We start from the raw sequence: 15,689 nt of genomic DNA on the forward strand, positions 1-15,689 counted from the left end.
ACACCAAGCATGTGCTCACACTGCAGAGGCTAGAGCAACTGCTGGTTTACTTGTCAGGAAGATGAACTACATACAGATCAGCAAGTTTAAAAGTAGTTTTACTTGTTGGCATGTTTTTGTAATTATTTTTAATGGCATATAAGTAAAAAGCATACATTAAATGCTGTATTCAATTGCTTTTATATGTGTTTTAAAACTAGCTTCTCTTGAAGCACTCACGGCTTAGAGCTGAGTAAAGTTCAGGTGCTTTAAGACTTACTAGATAGCAGTAGGAGCTGCATCTGTCTAACCTTTTAGGGTAGGTTTAAAAAATAGCTTCCTTCTATGTCAAAAGAACCAGTTTAGAAAATATTAAATGTAATTTTGTATGTTTTTGTACACCTACACATAAACTTGGAAAAGTATAAATTTGTTTGAATAAACTATACAAATCTATTTATCTGGACATGGTTGCAAACACCTTTAATCCCAGCCCTTCAGGAGCGGGGCAGAGGTAAGTGGGTTTCCATGATACAAGGCCATTCTGATCCACGTGACAAGTTCAAGGCCAGCCATGGCTGCATAATAAGACACAATCTCAAAAAACTAAAACCAAATCTATCTCAGGAAATAGAATAAGTCTAGGATAAATGAAAAGAATAACATGTGTTTTGTATAAAAGTGTATCTTAACCCAACTTGTGCTGCTATCACAGAATTCCCACAGACTGGAGAATTTATTAAAATATTAAAATTGAAAGAGGTGCTCATAATGGCTTCATCCAGTAAAAAATGCTTGCCACACAAGCACGTGGACCTTAGTTTGGGTCCTCAGCACCTACATAGAAGGCTGAGTGTATTAGTGCATGCCTACAATTTAGCACTGAGGAGGTTGAAGGAAGCAGGGACTTTCTTGGCTAACCATGTGTAGTGGTCTGAATGAGATTGGTTCCCATAGACTCATGTTTGGTCCCCAGTTGGTGGAACTGTTGGAAGGATTAGGAAGTGTGACCTGGACCTATGCATTAGGGTTAGTTGGGGGTTTTTTGTTTGTTTGTTTGTTTGTTTGTTTGTTTTTGAGATAGGGTCTCTATGTAGCCTTGGCTGTATTGGAATTCAAAAGCCAACAACATTACCAGTTAGTTCTCTCTGCCTTATGCTTGTTGATTAGATGTAAGCTCTCAATGACTTCTCTAGTGCCATTCCTGCCTGCCTGCTGCCATGTTCCCTGCCATGATGGTCATAGACACTAATCCTCTGGAACTGTGAGCCTCCAGATTAAATAAGTTAATTAAAATAAGTTGCCGTGGTCATAGTGTCTTGTCACAGCAATAGAAAAAAAAAAAAAAACTAAGACACCATTTAGCCAAATTGGTGAGCTCAGATTCAGTGAGAGACCTTGCTTCAAAAATAAGGTGAAGAGAGCCAGTAAGATGGCTCTGCAGGCAAAGGTGTGCAAGCTTGGTGCCCTGAGTTCTGTCCCTGACCCAGATGGTGGGTGCAGAGAACTGACTCCACAGATTGCTCTGACTTCACGTGCACAGCACTACTCGCTCTCTTCCGCTTACACTTCACACACGCAACAAGGAAATCTTAAAAGTGAAGATTGAGTGCTCACTTCAGCAGCATATGGTACTGAAATTGGAGCAATACAGAGAAGATTAGCATGGCTTCTGTGTAAGGATGAGCTGGAAATTTGTGGGTCATTCCATATTTTTTAAGAATAAATAAAAAGATGGATTGATAGACACCAGACATCATTGATCTCTGGCCTCTGCACACATATCCATGCACAAACACATGAATGCACACACATTCCTGGAGCTTGTTGGCCACCCTATCTAGCTGAACACTGAGCTCCAGTGAGGGAGCCTGTTTCATAAAATAAGGTGGAGAACATTTAAGGAACACACAGACACTTACAAACGTGCACATATATGCCATACACACACAAAATTAACAAATTTATCTCATAAAGGCCTTCCTGCTGCCTTATAATATGGTGGAAATACAAAGAAAAGCCAGTCAGTGTGGCCAAACCCATGATATCTATTCATGAGGAATAGCCCTGTGGTTGTGCACCTCTCGGAGGTCTTGCTTATAATACTATTACAACAGAAAATAACTGTAACATAAATCTTGGAAGGAGACAAGCATTCAGACTTTAACAAAACCTGTTCTTATGTAAACTATACATTTGATACTCTTTTCAGTCCCCTTCCCAAGAGAACATTTTAAAACCTGAGGACTTGATCAATGGCTCAGAGATTAAGAGCACTTAACTACTCCTTCACAGGACCTGGATTCAGTTCCCAGTACCCACTTCAGGTGGATATTTAATTCCAGCTCCAGGGAATCCAATGTCTCTAGTCCCCTCAGGAACCTGCACTGATGTACACATTCAGACACACCTATACATAATAAGAAAATTAATCTTTAAACTTACCTGGAAAAAAGGTATAGGGATAATTTTTGAAGTATTTAAAAAACTGTTCCACCCTGTGTATATTACTGATGTGTTTAAATTACATTAAAACAAAGCACTCTGTACTGATATTGGATATCATAGTATTTTCTTATGTCACATTCAAGATGGATTAAGCATTTAAATTTAAGGAACAAAACTATGCAAATGTGAAAAGAGAATATAAATGAACATTTCTTTTAATAGGATATGGAAAAGCCAAAGATAGAAAAAAATAAAAGTGACAGATTATTAGTGGTAGAAGCAGCCAGACAAGGACCTGAAGTAGACATGCTTATCACACAGAAAAAAATCACAGTGCTCTCCACTGGTTACCTTCCTTTTTCTCTCTTCTTCCCTTTCTTTTATTTGAATAAAGGCAGAAATATTTTTCTCCTTAGGGAAAAATAGCAATACAAACACAGTAAGCGACAGGAAGTGGTGAAAATTTGACTAATGGGAACTATTGGCATATGCTCAGAGGCTCAGGCATTCTATAGACTGTAAAAATGCCACCCACCCAATTATGCAACAGTACAACAGCCTACAGAATGGCTTTGCAGCTCCAAGCAATTTTCTGCTGCTGTGTAAGAATGCAACTTAGTTGTAGAGTGCTTGCCTAGCATGCTTAAGGTTGAACATTTCTTTTAAGTGTTTCTCAGCTATTTTGAGTTTCCTCTTTTAAGAATGTTCTATTTAGATCTGATCTGGATCCCATTTTTTAAAAATATTGATTGATTGATTGATTGATTGATTATGTATACAATATTCTGTCTGCGTGTATGCCTGAAGGCCAGAAGAGGGCACCAGACCTCATTACAGATGGTTGTGAGCCACCATGTGGTTGCTGGGAATTGAACTCAGGACCTTTGGAAGAGCAGGCAGTGCTCTTAACTGCTGAGCCATCTCTCCAGCCCTGGATCCCATTTTTTAAATGAGTTGTTTGTTTTCTTGATACCCAGTTTTGATCAAGTTCTTTATATATTCTGGTATTAGCCCTCCGTCATATGTTTAATTGCTAAAATCTTTTCCCATTCTGTAGACTGCCATCTTGTTCAAATGGTAGTGTTCTTTGCCATGCAGAAGCTTTTCAGTTTCATTTATTGTTGATCTTCACACCTGTGCTTCAGAAAGTCTTTACTGTGTCAATACGTTCAAGGCTATTCCTCATTTTCTCTTCTGACAGGTTCAGTGTATCTGGTTTTATGTTGAGGTCTTTGTTTCATTTGCAGTTAAGTTTTATCCAGGGTGAGAAGTATGGGTCTATTTGGATTCTTCTACATCCAGCACCATTTGTTGAAGTTGCTGCCTTTTTTTCTGTGTGTATTTCTAGCTTCTTTACCAAAAAGTGGGTGTCCATAGGTCTGGGTCCTTAATTCCATTGATCAGTGTTTGTTTTTGTGCCAATATGCTGTTTTTATTACTGTATCTCTGTAGTACAGTTTGAGGTAAGGGATGGTGATACTTCCAGCAGTTATTTTATTATTCAGGATTGTTTTAGTTATTCTTGTTTTCTGTGTGTGTCCATATAAAACTGAAAATTGTCCTGTTGAGACTATTAATGGAATTTTGATAGAAATTGCATTGAATCTGTAGGTTGCTTTTCATAGGATGGTCATTTCTATCAATCCATCTTCTTCAGTTTCTTCAGTGTCTTAGTTTTTATCATACTAGTCTTTCACTTTCTTGGTTAGAGTTACCCCAAGGTATGTTATATTATGTGAGGCTATTGTGAAGGGTTTTGGTTCCCTAGTTCTTTCTCAGTCTGTCATTTGTATATGATTTTTTGTGCCTTCAGTTTGTATCCAGCTACTTTTCTGAAAGTGTTTATAGCTGTAGGAGTTTCCAGTGGAATTTTTAGGTTTACTTACATATACTATCATATCATCTGCAAATAAAGATACTTTGACTTCTTTCTGGTTTGTATACCCTTGATCTCCTTCATTTGCCTTAATTGTTGTAACACTTAAACACTATGTTGAAAACATACAGAGAGATGGACAGCCTTGTCTTGTTCCTGATTTTAGTGGAATTGCTTTGAGTTTCTCTTTTTTAAGTGATATTGGCTATGAGCTTGCTGTAAACTGCCTTTATTATGTTGAGGAATGTACGTCCCTTGTATTCCCAATCGTTCCAGAACTTTATTGTGAATGGGTTTTGGATTTGTCAAATGCCTTTTCTGCTTCTAGTGAGATGATTATGTGGTTTTTATCTTTTCAGTTTGCGTATATGGTAGACTACATTTATGGATTTTATGTATGTTGAACCATCCCTACATCTCTAGGATGAAGCCACTTGATCACGGTGGATGATCTTTTTGATGTGTTCTTGGATTCAGTTTGCAAGTATTTTATTGAGAATTTTTGCATCTGTGTTCAAAAGGGAAATTGATTTTTAATTCTTTAAATCTTTATGTGTGTTGGGTATCAGTGTAACTGTGGCCTCATAAAATGAATTGGGCAAAGTTTCTTCTGTTTCTATTTTGTGGAATAATTTGAGAAGTATTGGTATTCTTTGAAAGTCTGATAGAATTCTGAACTAAAGCCATCTGGCCCTTTTGTTTGTTTTGTAGACTTTTAATTACTACTTCTAAATAGAAGTGATAAACAGAGTTATAGGTGTGTTTAAATTGTGCATCTGATCTTGATTTAACTTGGGTAGGTGGTATGTATATATCAAGAAAATTATCCATTTCTTTTAAATTTTCCAGTTCAGAGTACAGGATTTTAAAGTCTGCCCTTACAATTCTCTGGATTTCCTTGGTGTCTGTTAATTTACTTCTTCTCTTTACACCTTTTAGTTAATTTGCCTGAGGGTTTGTCAATTTTACTAATATCTCAAAGAACCCTCTTTTTGCTTCATTGATTCTTAGTATTGTTTTTATCGTTGTTGTTTCTGTTTTATTGATTTTGGCCCTGAGGTTGATATTTATTGTGATCTACTCCTTTTGGGTATGATTTCTTCTTTTAGTTCTAGAGCATTCAAGTGTGCTTTTATTAGTAAGAAATCTCTCCTTTTTTGTAAGTAGGCACCTAGTATTTTGAACTTGCCTTGTAGAATTACCTTCATTTTCTCCCACAAGTCTGGGTATGTTGTATATTCATTTTCATTCAGTTCTAGAAATTTTTAATTTCCTTCTTAATTTATGTCTTGATCCAGTTTTCATTCAGTGGTGAACTGTTCAGTTTCCAGTTTTTGTAAGCCTTTTCTTGTTTTTGTTGTTGATGTCCAGCTTTGGTCTGTGGTGATCAGAGAAGATGCAGGATGTTAGTTCAGTTTTCTTGTATCTGTTGAGTCTTGGCTTTGTGTCTAAGTATATGCTCAATTTTGGAGAAAGTTTCATGAACTGCTGCTAAGAAGGAAGTTTTTTTTTACTGTTTCAATGGAGTGTTCTTTGAATATCTGCTGGGTTCATTTGGTTTATGACATCATTTAGCTCCATTTAGCTTTTTCTGTTTAGTTTTTGTCTGGATGACGTGTTTATTGGTGAGACTGGAGTATTGAAGTCATTCACTATCGTTGCGTGTGAGTTAATATGTGATTTAAGCTGTGGTTGTGTTTCTTTTATGAACATAAGTGCCCTTGTGTTTGGTACATAGAAGTTAAAAACTGCAATGTCTTCTTGGAGGATTTTTCATTTGAGTCAGTAGCGTCCTTCCCTATCTCTTCTGATTATTTTGGTTTGAAGTCTATTTTGTCAGACATTAAGATGACTATGCCAGCTTGCTTCTTAGGTCCATTTGCTTGGAATACCTTCTTTCATTCCTTTACTCTTAGGCAATTATCTATCCTTGATGTAAAAGTGTGTTTCTTATATGCAGCTGAAGGATGGATCCTGTTTTTTATCTAGTCTTTTAGTGTGTTTTTTGTTGTGGGGGGTACTGAGACCATTGGTGTTGAGTTACCAATGAGCAGTGTAGGCAGAGTTTTCCTGTCCTGCAGTCAACTCTCAAACACACTGAGGTTTATATTAATTATAAATCCTCAGCCAGCCCATAGCTCAGACTTATTACTAACAAGCTCTTACATTTTAAGTCAACCCATATTTCTTATTTATGCTCTGCCTCATGGCAGTACCTCTATTAACACTCATCTCCTGCTCCCTCTGGGTCTGCCTGACAACTCCATACTCCACCCTTCTTCCTCCCAGGTTTCTCAGTTTGACTTTCCTGCCTAACCTTATTCTGTTCAGCTATTGACTAGTCAGCTCATTTATTAAACCAATTATAGTGACACATATTTGCACATTGTAAAGGAATATTCCACAATATTTTCCCCTTTTGTCTAAATAAAAAAGAAAGGTTTTAACATTAACATAGTAAAATTATATACAACACAAACAGTTATCAAGTAAAAATTATAGTTATAATATCCAGTCTATTTGTATTTGGCAAATTTAGAGAAAATATTTTATTATCTACCTTTCATAGTAAATCTAAAGTTTTACATAAAATACACCTTTTTATCATGGCTAAGGAAAACTATAACTATCTGGTCTTCAACTCTATCAAGGACCTCAGAAGGGTGAAATGTTACCTAATGTCAGAGACATAAGACTACCTAGACAGTCACCCAGAGTTTCTCTGTATTATTTGGGCATACAACTCTGACCTACAGGCCTAGCATATCTGACAGACTTTCCTGAGAGGGGAATTTTGAAGGACTTTCCTACCGTCTCTTGGCAAAGTTCAGCAGTCACCTTTCTTGCATCCTGTTGGTTCCGTTTGGACATTAAGTGTCAGCGATTGGGGCGAGGGCATTTTCTTTGCCCAAGATGGCTAGCTTTTGCCATAAAGAAAGAAAATTCCATATAGAGTTTCTTCAATGCCCATTATTTTCTCTGAAGTAAATTGGTGCTGCCAGGATTATGCATGTCTCACTTTCATGAAAAGCCTTAAGTTATTAAACATTAAGTACCATATTCTGTAGATCTTTTTTTTGTTGTTGTTTTGTTTTGTTTTTGTTTTGTTTTTCGAGACAGGGTTTCTCTGTGGCTTTGGAGCCTGTCCTGGAACTAGCTCTTGTAGACCAGGCTGGTCTCGAACTCACAGAGATCCGCCTGCCTCTGCCTCCCGAGTGCTGGGATTAAAGGCGTGCGCCACCACCGCCCGGCTTCTGTAGGTCTTTGAAGTATTTGAAGACCATCTATTTATCTAAGTATATTTGTTTATGACCTTGAAAACTAACATGACTATAGGTTTGACTTAATCTATACATTACATTTTAAATGAGTTACATAAGCACAATAACTCAAACAAGAGTAGACACATACATACAACATAACAAAATTAACTTTAAATTTGTATTAGTATACAAAAATCTATACCAGTGTAAAACATTTAAGTCTAGTAGTTGCTTTCATAGTTTAAAAGTAGATTCAATAATCTACCATTCTATCCTATCATTTCTATATTTCCCTTTTTCTTTTCAGAGAGAGATCTTTGAATCTAATCTCCTTTGTTCAGCTTTTTTCCTGACTATTACCAATAACAACTTTTAACCACCCCCCAAATGATAACATATAACAATAACCAATATTTTGGGAATGTGGACATTGTTTTCTCTAAACTGCTTCCTGTTGTCTGGGGGTGCTGATAATCTTTGAGGGAACCTTGTGAAAATCAGAATAATCATTAGATCATGATTAGAGTATTCTGTGAGGCTGGATCATCTCAGTCAGCACCCTTGAAGCTGTTTTGGATGCTGGATCACCTAGTCCATCCATTTTTATTGATGTCTGGTCCCCTTGTTCTGAAAATATATAAACTTTTAAAGGTAAGATACACATCTGTGTATATATAAGTATAAATATAGACTGCAGGATACACAAGTAAGCCAAAGATGATTTTTAAAAGAACTTTCTTTACCCTTTTTCTTTTTTCTTCTGATTCTACACATATTTTTTAACACATTAACCCATTTAGAGGTTTTTCTTTTTTTTTTTTTAACCTGTCTGAATCTGTCTTTATTGTGTTTCTGTAACCTTTTCTATTTTCATGATCAAAAACCCTAAACCCTCCATAGAGCATGCTGGTGGAGTTCTTAAACCCACAGAGAGCAGCTGGGAGAAGCTTTTCTGTACGCGGCCCACGTGGAGAGACTGTGGGAACCTGACACCCGGTTTAACTCGTGGCATTTGGTGACTGACTCCATTTTGTATGCAGCTGTTGGGAGACATATTTCTGCATTGTGGCTGGCTCCATTTTTGTGTATTTAGAACTTTTTAAAAGCTTTTCTAGGTCTTATGTGGATCTACACCAGATGGTGGGCACCATTTGTAGGAAGAGGGTTTTTTGTCCCCCAGTTACTCTCAAATAACAAACACTTGACCGATAACTCAGGCTTACTACTATCTCTTACATTTTAAGTTAACCCATATTTCTTATTTACGCTCTGCCACGTGACAGTACCTTTATTAACATGGCACATTCGTCTCCTGCTCCCTCTGCATCCTCCTGGCAACTCCATCCTCCATCCTCCTTCCTTCCAGCCTTCTCAGTTTGGCTCTCCTGCCTAACCTTATTCTGTTCAGCTATTGATCAGTCAGCTCATGTATTAAACCAATCATTGTGCATATATTCACACATTGTAAAGAAATATTCCACGGCAGAACAGTATTTGTTGACTCCTGTTATTTTGTGGTGATTGTGTGTGCATGTTTCTCCTCTTTTGACTTACTGGTCTACAGTTATTTATTCCTTGTGTTTTTTGGGGTGTGGTTAACCTCTTTAGGTTGAAGTTTTCCTTCTAGCATCTTATAGGGCTGAATTTGTAGATAGATATTGCTTAAATTTGGTTTTATCTTTAAATGCCTTGTTTTCCCTATCTATTGTGATTGAAAGTTTGGCTAGGTATAGTAGTCTGGGGTGGCATCTGTGGTCTCAGCTTATAAAACATCTTTTTGTCCTACATCAGGCTTTAAAGTCCACAATGAGAAGTTAGGTGTTATTCTAATAGGTCTACCTTTATATCCCTTGCAGATTTTAATATTTTTTCTTTGTTCTGTATAGTTACTGTTTTTGATTATTGTGTGCCAAGGGAATTTCTTTTCTCATCTGTTCTATTTTCTGTGCCTTTGCCCTGGGTTGTTTCTTCTTTTTCTAGTCCTAATCTTCATTTGGTCTTTTCATAGTGTCTCCAATTTCCTGGATGTTTTGTGCCAGTATTTTTTTTAGATAAAACATTTTCTTTAACCAAGGTATCCATTTTTTCTACCATGTTTTCAATGCTTGGGATTCTCTCTTCCATCTCTTGTATTCTGTTGGTGAGGCTTGTCATGAAATTCCTGTTCAAGTTTCTAAATTTTTCTTTTCCGGATTTTCCTCAATTTAGGCTTTCTTTTCTTTTCCTTTCTTTCCACCCTTCTTCCCTCCCTCCCTCCCTCCCTCCCTTCCTTCCTTTTCCCTCAAGACAGAGTTTCTTTGTGAAACAGTCCTGTTGTCTTGGAACTCACTAGGTAGACCAGGTTGGCCTTGAACTCACAGAGAGCTGCCTATCTCTGCCTCCTGAGTGCTGGGATACCACCTGGGTGTTTGGGCTTTCTTTATTGATTCTATTTGAAGCTCTTTAATTGTTATACTCATTTCTTCCTACTTTTTGTTTATTTATTAATTTCCTCTTTAAGATCCTCTATCATATTTATGAAGGCTGTTAAGGTCCTTGTCCTGTGCCTCAACCGTGTTGCAGTTCTAGAGTACTACCGTACTTACTGCTGCAGTAGGGTTGCTGTACTGTAGTGGAGACATATTGTTACTGTGTTTTTATGGTGGTGTCTAGGCATCTGGGTTTGTGATGATTGTAACTCTAGGGCTAAGATCTGGTCTTTGTTGTGTGGGTGTTTTGTTCCTTGGTTCTGTTTCCTCTCTGGTTCTTGGAGTGTGGTGACTGTGATGCCTGGTAGGAAATTCTGGGATCCTGCCAGGTGTGGCCGCTGGGAATTCCAGGTAAAATGTGTTTCTAGGACTTGGGAATGGGGATGGGCTTGGGAGTGACTTCAAGGGGTCCACAGGAGGAAAGAAAGCAAGGTGTTCCAGTAGAGTCTGCTTAGTCCCCTAGGAATAGGGCGGAGTGAAGAGAGGCCACAGCAGGTGGTCTGCTGTAGAGCTGGGGGTGAGACTGGGTAACTGGATTAGTAGAAGACGAGAGTGAAGATCAGCAATTAGCCTGCTTGCTGCTGGGACAGGCTTGGCTTGCAGTTTCCCAGGGAATGCCTGGTGTAATTGGGGGCTGGGATAAAGAGATGAATAGGGGGAAGGAAGCCTGGAGGGGAAGATCTGTGTGATCTGCTGGAGACAGGGGAGGGGCATGCAAAGAGGGAAGGGAGGCCCAAGGGGAAGGTCTCTTAACAGAACTGGGTGAGACTGAGGGATTGGGTTTGGAGAGGGGGAAAGGTGAAGATCTGAAGTTAGCTTACTTGTGTCCCTGACCGGTGGGTTCCCAGGGAATTCAGTCCACCTTTTTATGACTGACTAGGACTCCATTATAGGTGATAAACCACAGATGTTTACCTGTTCGTCTCAATAGACATCTAGGCTCTTCCAACTTTAGAGCAACAATGAATAGTGTTACTAAGAGTTCACAGAATTTGTTTTCAGATCTGTGGGATATATCACATGATAATCTTATTTAACTTTTCATTTTGTTTTCTTTTTGTAGTCTCTCACTGTGTATCCCTGGAACTCCTTATGTAGAACCCCTTGTGTAGACCAAGCTGGCCTTGAACTCACAGAAATCTACCTGCCTCCGCTTCTGAGCATTACCAGGCCCAACTCTTTAACTTTTTGAGAAACAACCAACCTGTAACATTTGATGCTATATAATTATTTAATCTTCTTTTTCTGATAAATATGTGTTTTATTGTTATTGTGCATGTCGTGTGCCACAGCACAGAGTCCATTTTCTCCCCTTCACATGGGCTCTGAGGATGGAACTTAGGTTGTCAAGTGTGCCACATTACCAGTCCACATGAGTTACTTTTCATTATATTTCATATATTACCATTATAAGTACTGGTAAATTATGAGGTAAATACTGCTACATAAAGGGGTGAGTTATTAAGTAAATAATCTGAGTAGTTTTAATACATTTTTTTTCTTTTTGCACTTTGAGGCTTTTGTGTTGATTAATTAGTGGCATTATTTCATGAAGTGCCTTATGAATGAATAAGAGCTGATAGGCTTTATGTTTTTAATCTAATAAAATTGTATTTGGTGTGATAAATGAAGGAAGGACAAGAATATTAATACTTTAGCTTATTTTAGTTATTTTAGTTCAGGTCAAGCATTAGAAAACTTTTACATGTTCATGCATAAATAAATAATGCTATCTTGGTTCTAAGGGAGTTTGAGAGTTTGTTTTGGGGTGTTTGGAGGTTTGGTATTTTATTTTATTATATTTTATTTATTTTTACAGTCTTGCTGTATAGCTTTGGCTAACTTCAAACTCATAGCAGTCTTCCCGCCTCCTCCCAAGGACTGGGATTACAGACATGTACCACCATGCTTGCCCACACCTAATTCTTTTCCATTCTTTCTTTCCCACAGTTCATCCATGAGCTCAGATTTCCCACATTACAACTTCAGGATGCCTAATATTGGATTCCAGAATCTGCCTCTCAACATATATATTGTGGTTTTTGGCACTGCTGTATTTGTCTTCATCCTTAGTTTACTCTTCTGTTGCTACTTGATTAGGTAATCAATTTTTATTATTTTCTGATATTTCAGAATATGTTAAACAGTTATTTCTACCATGAGGTCAAAATCTGTGTTTTGGGGCCCATTTTCTAAGGCCTTAGTGGCTTAGCATTTTAACTGTCTGTGGTGTTGAGAAACCCACTGCTATGCAGTCTTCCATGCTACCAGCTCCTGAGGGTTTACTCTGCAGTAGAAAATGCTCTTCAATAGTTTTTCCTCAGTATTAGCACCCCATCCAGATACACTTACGTCATCATCTCCAAGATTTAATCTTTCTCTTTTTAAGTTTTGTTTTGAGACAGAGCCTCAATCTCTGCATTCTTGACTGGTCTGGTACTCATTATGTAAACCAGGCTGGCCTTGAACTCATAGAGATCTACCTGCTTCTGCCTCTAGATTCCTGATTTAGTCTACTTGAAGTTGCTCTTGTAGAAAGCATCACTGTCATCTGAATTCATCATGGGTCAGAAGATAATGTCGTAAGACAAAAGCTATGCCTTAAAAAGCCTCTTGCAGCCTTTAGTCCCAGCACTGGGAGGCAGAGGCAGGTGAATCTCTGTGAGTTCAAGGCCAGCCTGGTCTACACAGTGAGTTCCAGGACAGGCACCAAAGCTACAGAGAAACGCTGTCTCGAAAAGCAACAACAACAATAAAAAAGCCTCTTGCAGCTGGTCTTTCAAGACTTTAAACACCTCTCTGTTGAAAACATAAACACATAACATTAAACACATAAAGCATAACACATTAAACACTCCACACTGCTAACATGGGACACAGACATGGGACAGAAGAGGTTGCCTCAGGTGAGGTGTTAGATTTTGTCACTAATGATTCATGTCTGGCTGAGTTTTTATTATCTAAACACATTTACCTTTTACATTGTTTAATAGAGCCTAATTTTCAAATCCCAAACTAACTTTAAAAATTCTGTATAAGCCAAATTTAGTAGCAAATAATTGTATCTTAGCACTTGCGAAGTAGAGCCAACATGATCAAGAGTTTAAAGCCAACAAAGCTACATGGCAAGACCCTCTATCAAAAAAAAAAAAAAAAAAAAAAAAAAAAAAACCATTAAAAATGTTCCATGAAGCCATGCATGGTGGCGCATGCCTTTAAACCCAGCACTGGAGAGGCAGAGGCAGGTGGATCTCTGTGAGTTTGAGGCCAGCATGGTTTACATATTTAGAGTTAGAAAACATGGAATTAAAAGGTAAGCGTATTTGTGTGGGGTTGGGTTTTTGTTGTTTTGAGACAGGATCTTACTCTGTATCTAAGGCTAGCCTTAACTCTTGCTTCTCTTGCCTCAGCCTTCTAAGTGCAGGGTATGAGCCACCTGGCTGTCGTTTCTGATAATCTGACATGTGATTTTACATTCATCGTGGCAAGTCTTTCCTGGCTGGACATGATTCTCATGCCTGTAATTATGGCACTTTGCAGGCTAAGGCCAACTTCAGCTCTATAGTGAGTTCCAGGCTGACCTGGGATAAAGTAATACTTAGTCTCAAAAAAAATTTTTTTTTTAAAAGAAGAACCAGGTGGTTCACACATACTCGGGATGATGAAGCAAGCCAGTCCTGAGTTCAAAGTTATTCTGACCTTCACAGCAAGACCCTGTCTCAAAGAGGAAGGTAGAGGGTATGGTAAAACCTGGAGCAGTAAGGGTTTGAAACAACTGCAGCATAGAAGCTTAGGGTTCTAATCATGGGTAGATAAATGCAAAAGGAAATTATAACTCAAGTCTCCCTCCCCACTTTCAGTACTAGGCTAGACAAGCATTCTGTCAGTAAGCTATAGTCTTGCCCCAATATACCTGAGCAACAAATAGTGATCATTTGAATTTTAGCCCATAGAGCATAGATGAAAATAAATTGTGTAAATTAAGGGGCTTTGCTTTTGTTTTCAGACACGGTCTTACTTTGCAGTCTTGACTAGCCTGGAGTTTGCTGTGTAGATCAGACTGGCTTCAAGTTCAGAAATCCGCCTACCTTTGCCCCCCAAGTGCTGGTATTAAAATTGGGTGCTGCCATAACTGTCTGCCTTCACTTTTACACATGTGAATTTCAATTAAATATACAAAAAATTAGGACCACTGGGCAAGGAAGGTGGATGCTAATACTGGAAAGAAGCTTTGTGAAAAGTAAGATACGGACATGATTTTAACTTATGCTCCCAAGATTGTGTCACAAAGGGTTGACAATACCTGAACCGACCAATTTTAGTTAAGTGTCAAAGGTTTGAACAGCTAATAAGATGGCATGATAGCAGGGGCTATGTAGACTTTAGGTGTAAAATGTGATCCCAAGTATTTCTAAGGAAAGGGCATGAGTGAAAAACCTTGTGGAATTCCAATAGGGCCTGTTGTTAATAGTTGGCCAATGTCCTGTCAGTGTTATGCCATGTAATTTTCTAGTTATGGTAACTATATTATGGTTCCATAACTTCAAGCATTAGGAAATAAGAAGAAAAGTATGTGTGAGCTGAGCATAGTGGTGTAGGGTCCTAAGGCAGGAAGTTTTAAGTTCAAAGCCTGACTGGACTACATAGTAATACTCTGTCTCAAATCAAAAATATATATGGACTCTGCATCTTTTGTGTGTTTTAGAAAAAGGTTTTTTATGTGCACCACATGTGTGCAGATTCCTGTGAAGACCAAATAGTGTTGGAACTGAAATTATAATCAGTGTGAGCCATCTGATGTCAGTGCTAGGAATGAAACATGGGTCCTTCTCAAGAGCAATAAGTGCTCTTAGTTGCTCAACTATCTCTCTAGCCCCTAGAATGAAGCATTTTAAAATAGCATAGTATTGACACAGGGTGTTAGTTTTCTAGGACCCTCTCAACAAAGCACTGTAAAAAAAGGTGAGTCCAGACAACAGAAGTGTCTGTCTCTTCAGACATGTCCATTGGAGGCCTCTCCCTAGCTTCTGGTGACAACCAAGCCTACCCTTATTCCTTGGATTGTGGATGCTGTTTAGCCTCTGCTCTGCAATCACTTGGTCACCTGGCCTCTTTCCTGCCTCTGCCCATTGACTAAGGATACCAGTCACACCAGATTCAGGATTCGGAGTTTTTGAGGGATGCCATTGGAACCAGTATGCAAAGATAGGAAGATGGAACACTGGGGCAAGGTGCAAAGTCTCTGAGAAAATCCATATGTTGCATATGCAGTTATATGCAGATACCAGACATGTAACTACTGCATTCATGGGGAAAGGAGGATCTTGATAAATGTTAGAAAGTCAATAAATCCGGTATAGGTATAAAAAGAATCTAGAACCCTACCTCACAACACATAAACTAGGTTCAGGTGGATCTCGGCCCTAAATGGAGTAGGTAAAATAGTACTTTTTTTTTTTTTTTTTTTTTTTTAAGAACGTGGGATATTGTCTTGAGTCTGTCTTATGACCTTGAACTTTTGAGCTTTCTACCATTATCTCTACCACTTTGCTGGGTTGTCTTCAGACACTGACTTCAGGAGAATTAATTTCTTAATCTTTGGCAGACATTTCTGTAACTAGACACAAAAAAAAAGAATCTCAGGGACTATAGTTT

The 15,689-nt window shown here is 38.2% G+C and overlaps 1 protein-coding gene and 1 non-coding gene across 2 annotated transcripts in view; both read left to right on the plus strand.

The window, feature by feature from the left end:
• The window catches only part of Rnf24 (ring finger protein 24), a 46,082-nt gene that overhangs the window by 24,341 nt on the left and 6,052 nt on the right, over positions 1–15,689 (plus strand). Inside the window, exon 2 of the mRNA XM_038331200.1 lies at positions 11,985–12,134. Coding sequence (XP_038187128.1) covers positions 11,992–12,134 — 143 coding nt within the window. The 5' untranslated portion in view covers positions 11,985–11,991. The remainder of the gene's footprint in view (positions 1–11,984; positions 12,135–15,689) is intronic.
• Positions 1,589–1,696, plus strand: LOC119816013. The gene has a single exon (XR_005285670.1). It is a non-coding gene; the product is annotated as a U6 spliceosomal RNA (small nuclear RNA).

Source organism: Arvicola amphibius, chromosome 5, assembly GCF_903992535.2.
Source record: "Arvicola amphibius chromosome 5, mArvAmp1.2, whole genome shotgun sequence".
Lineage (NCBI taxonomy): Eukaryota > Metazoa > Chordata > Mammalia > Rodentia > Cricetidae > Arvicola > Arvicola amphibius.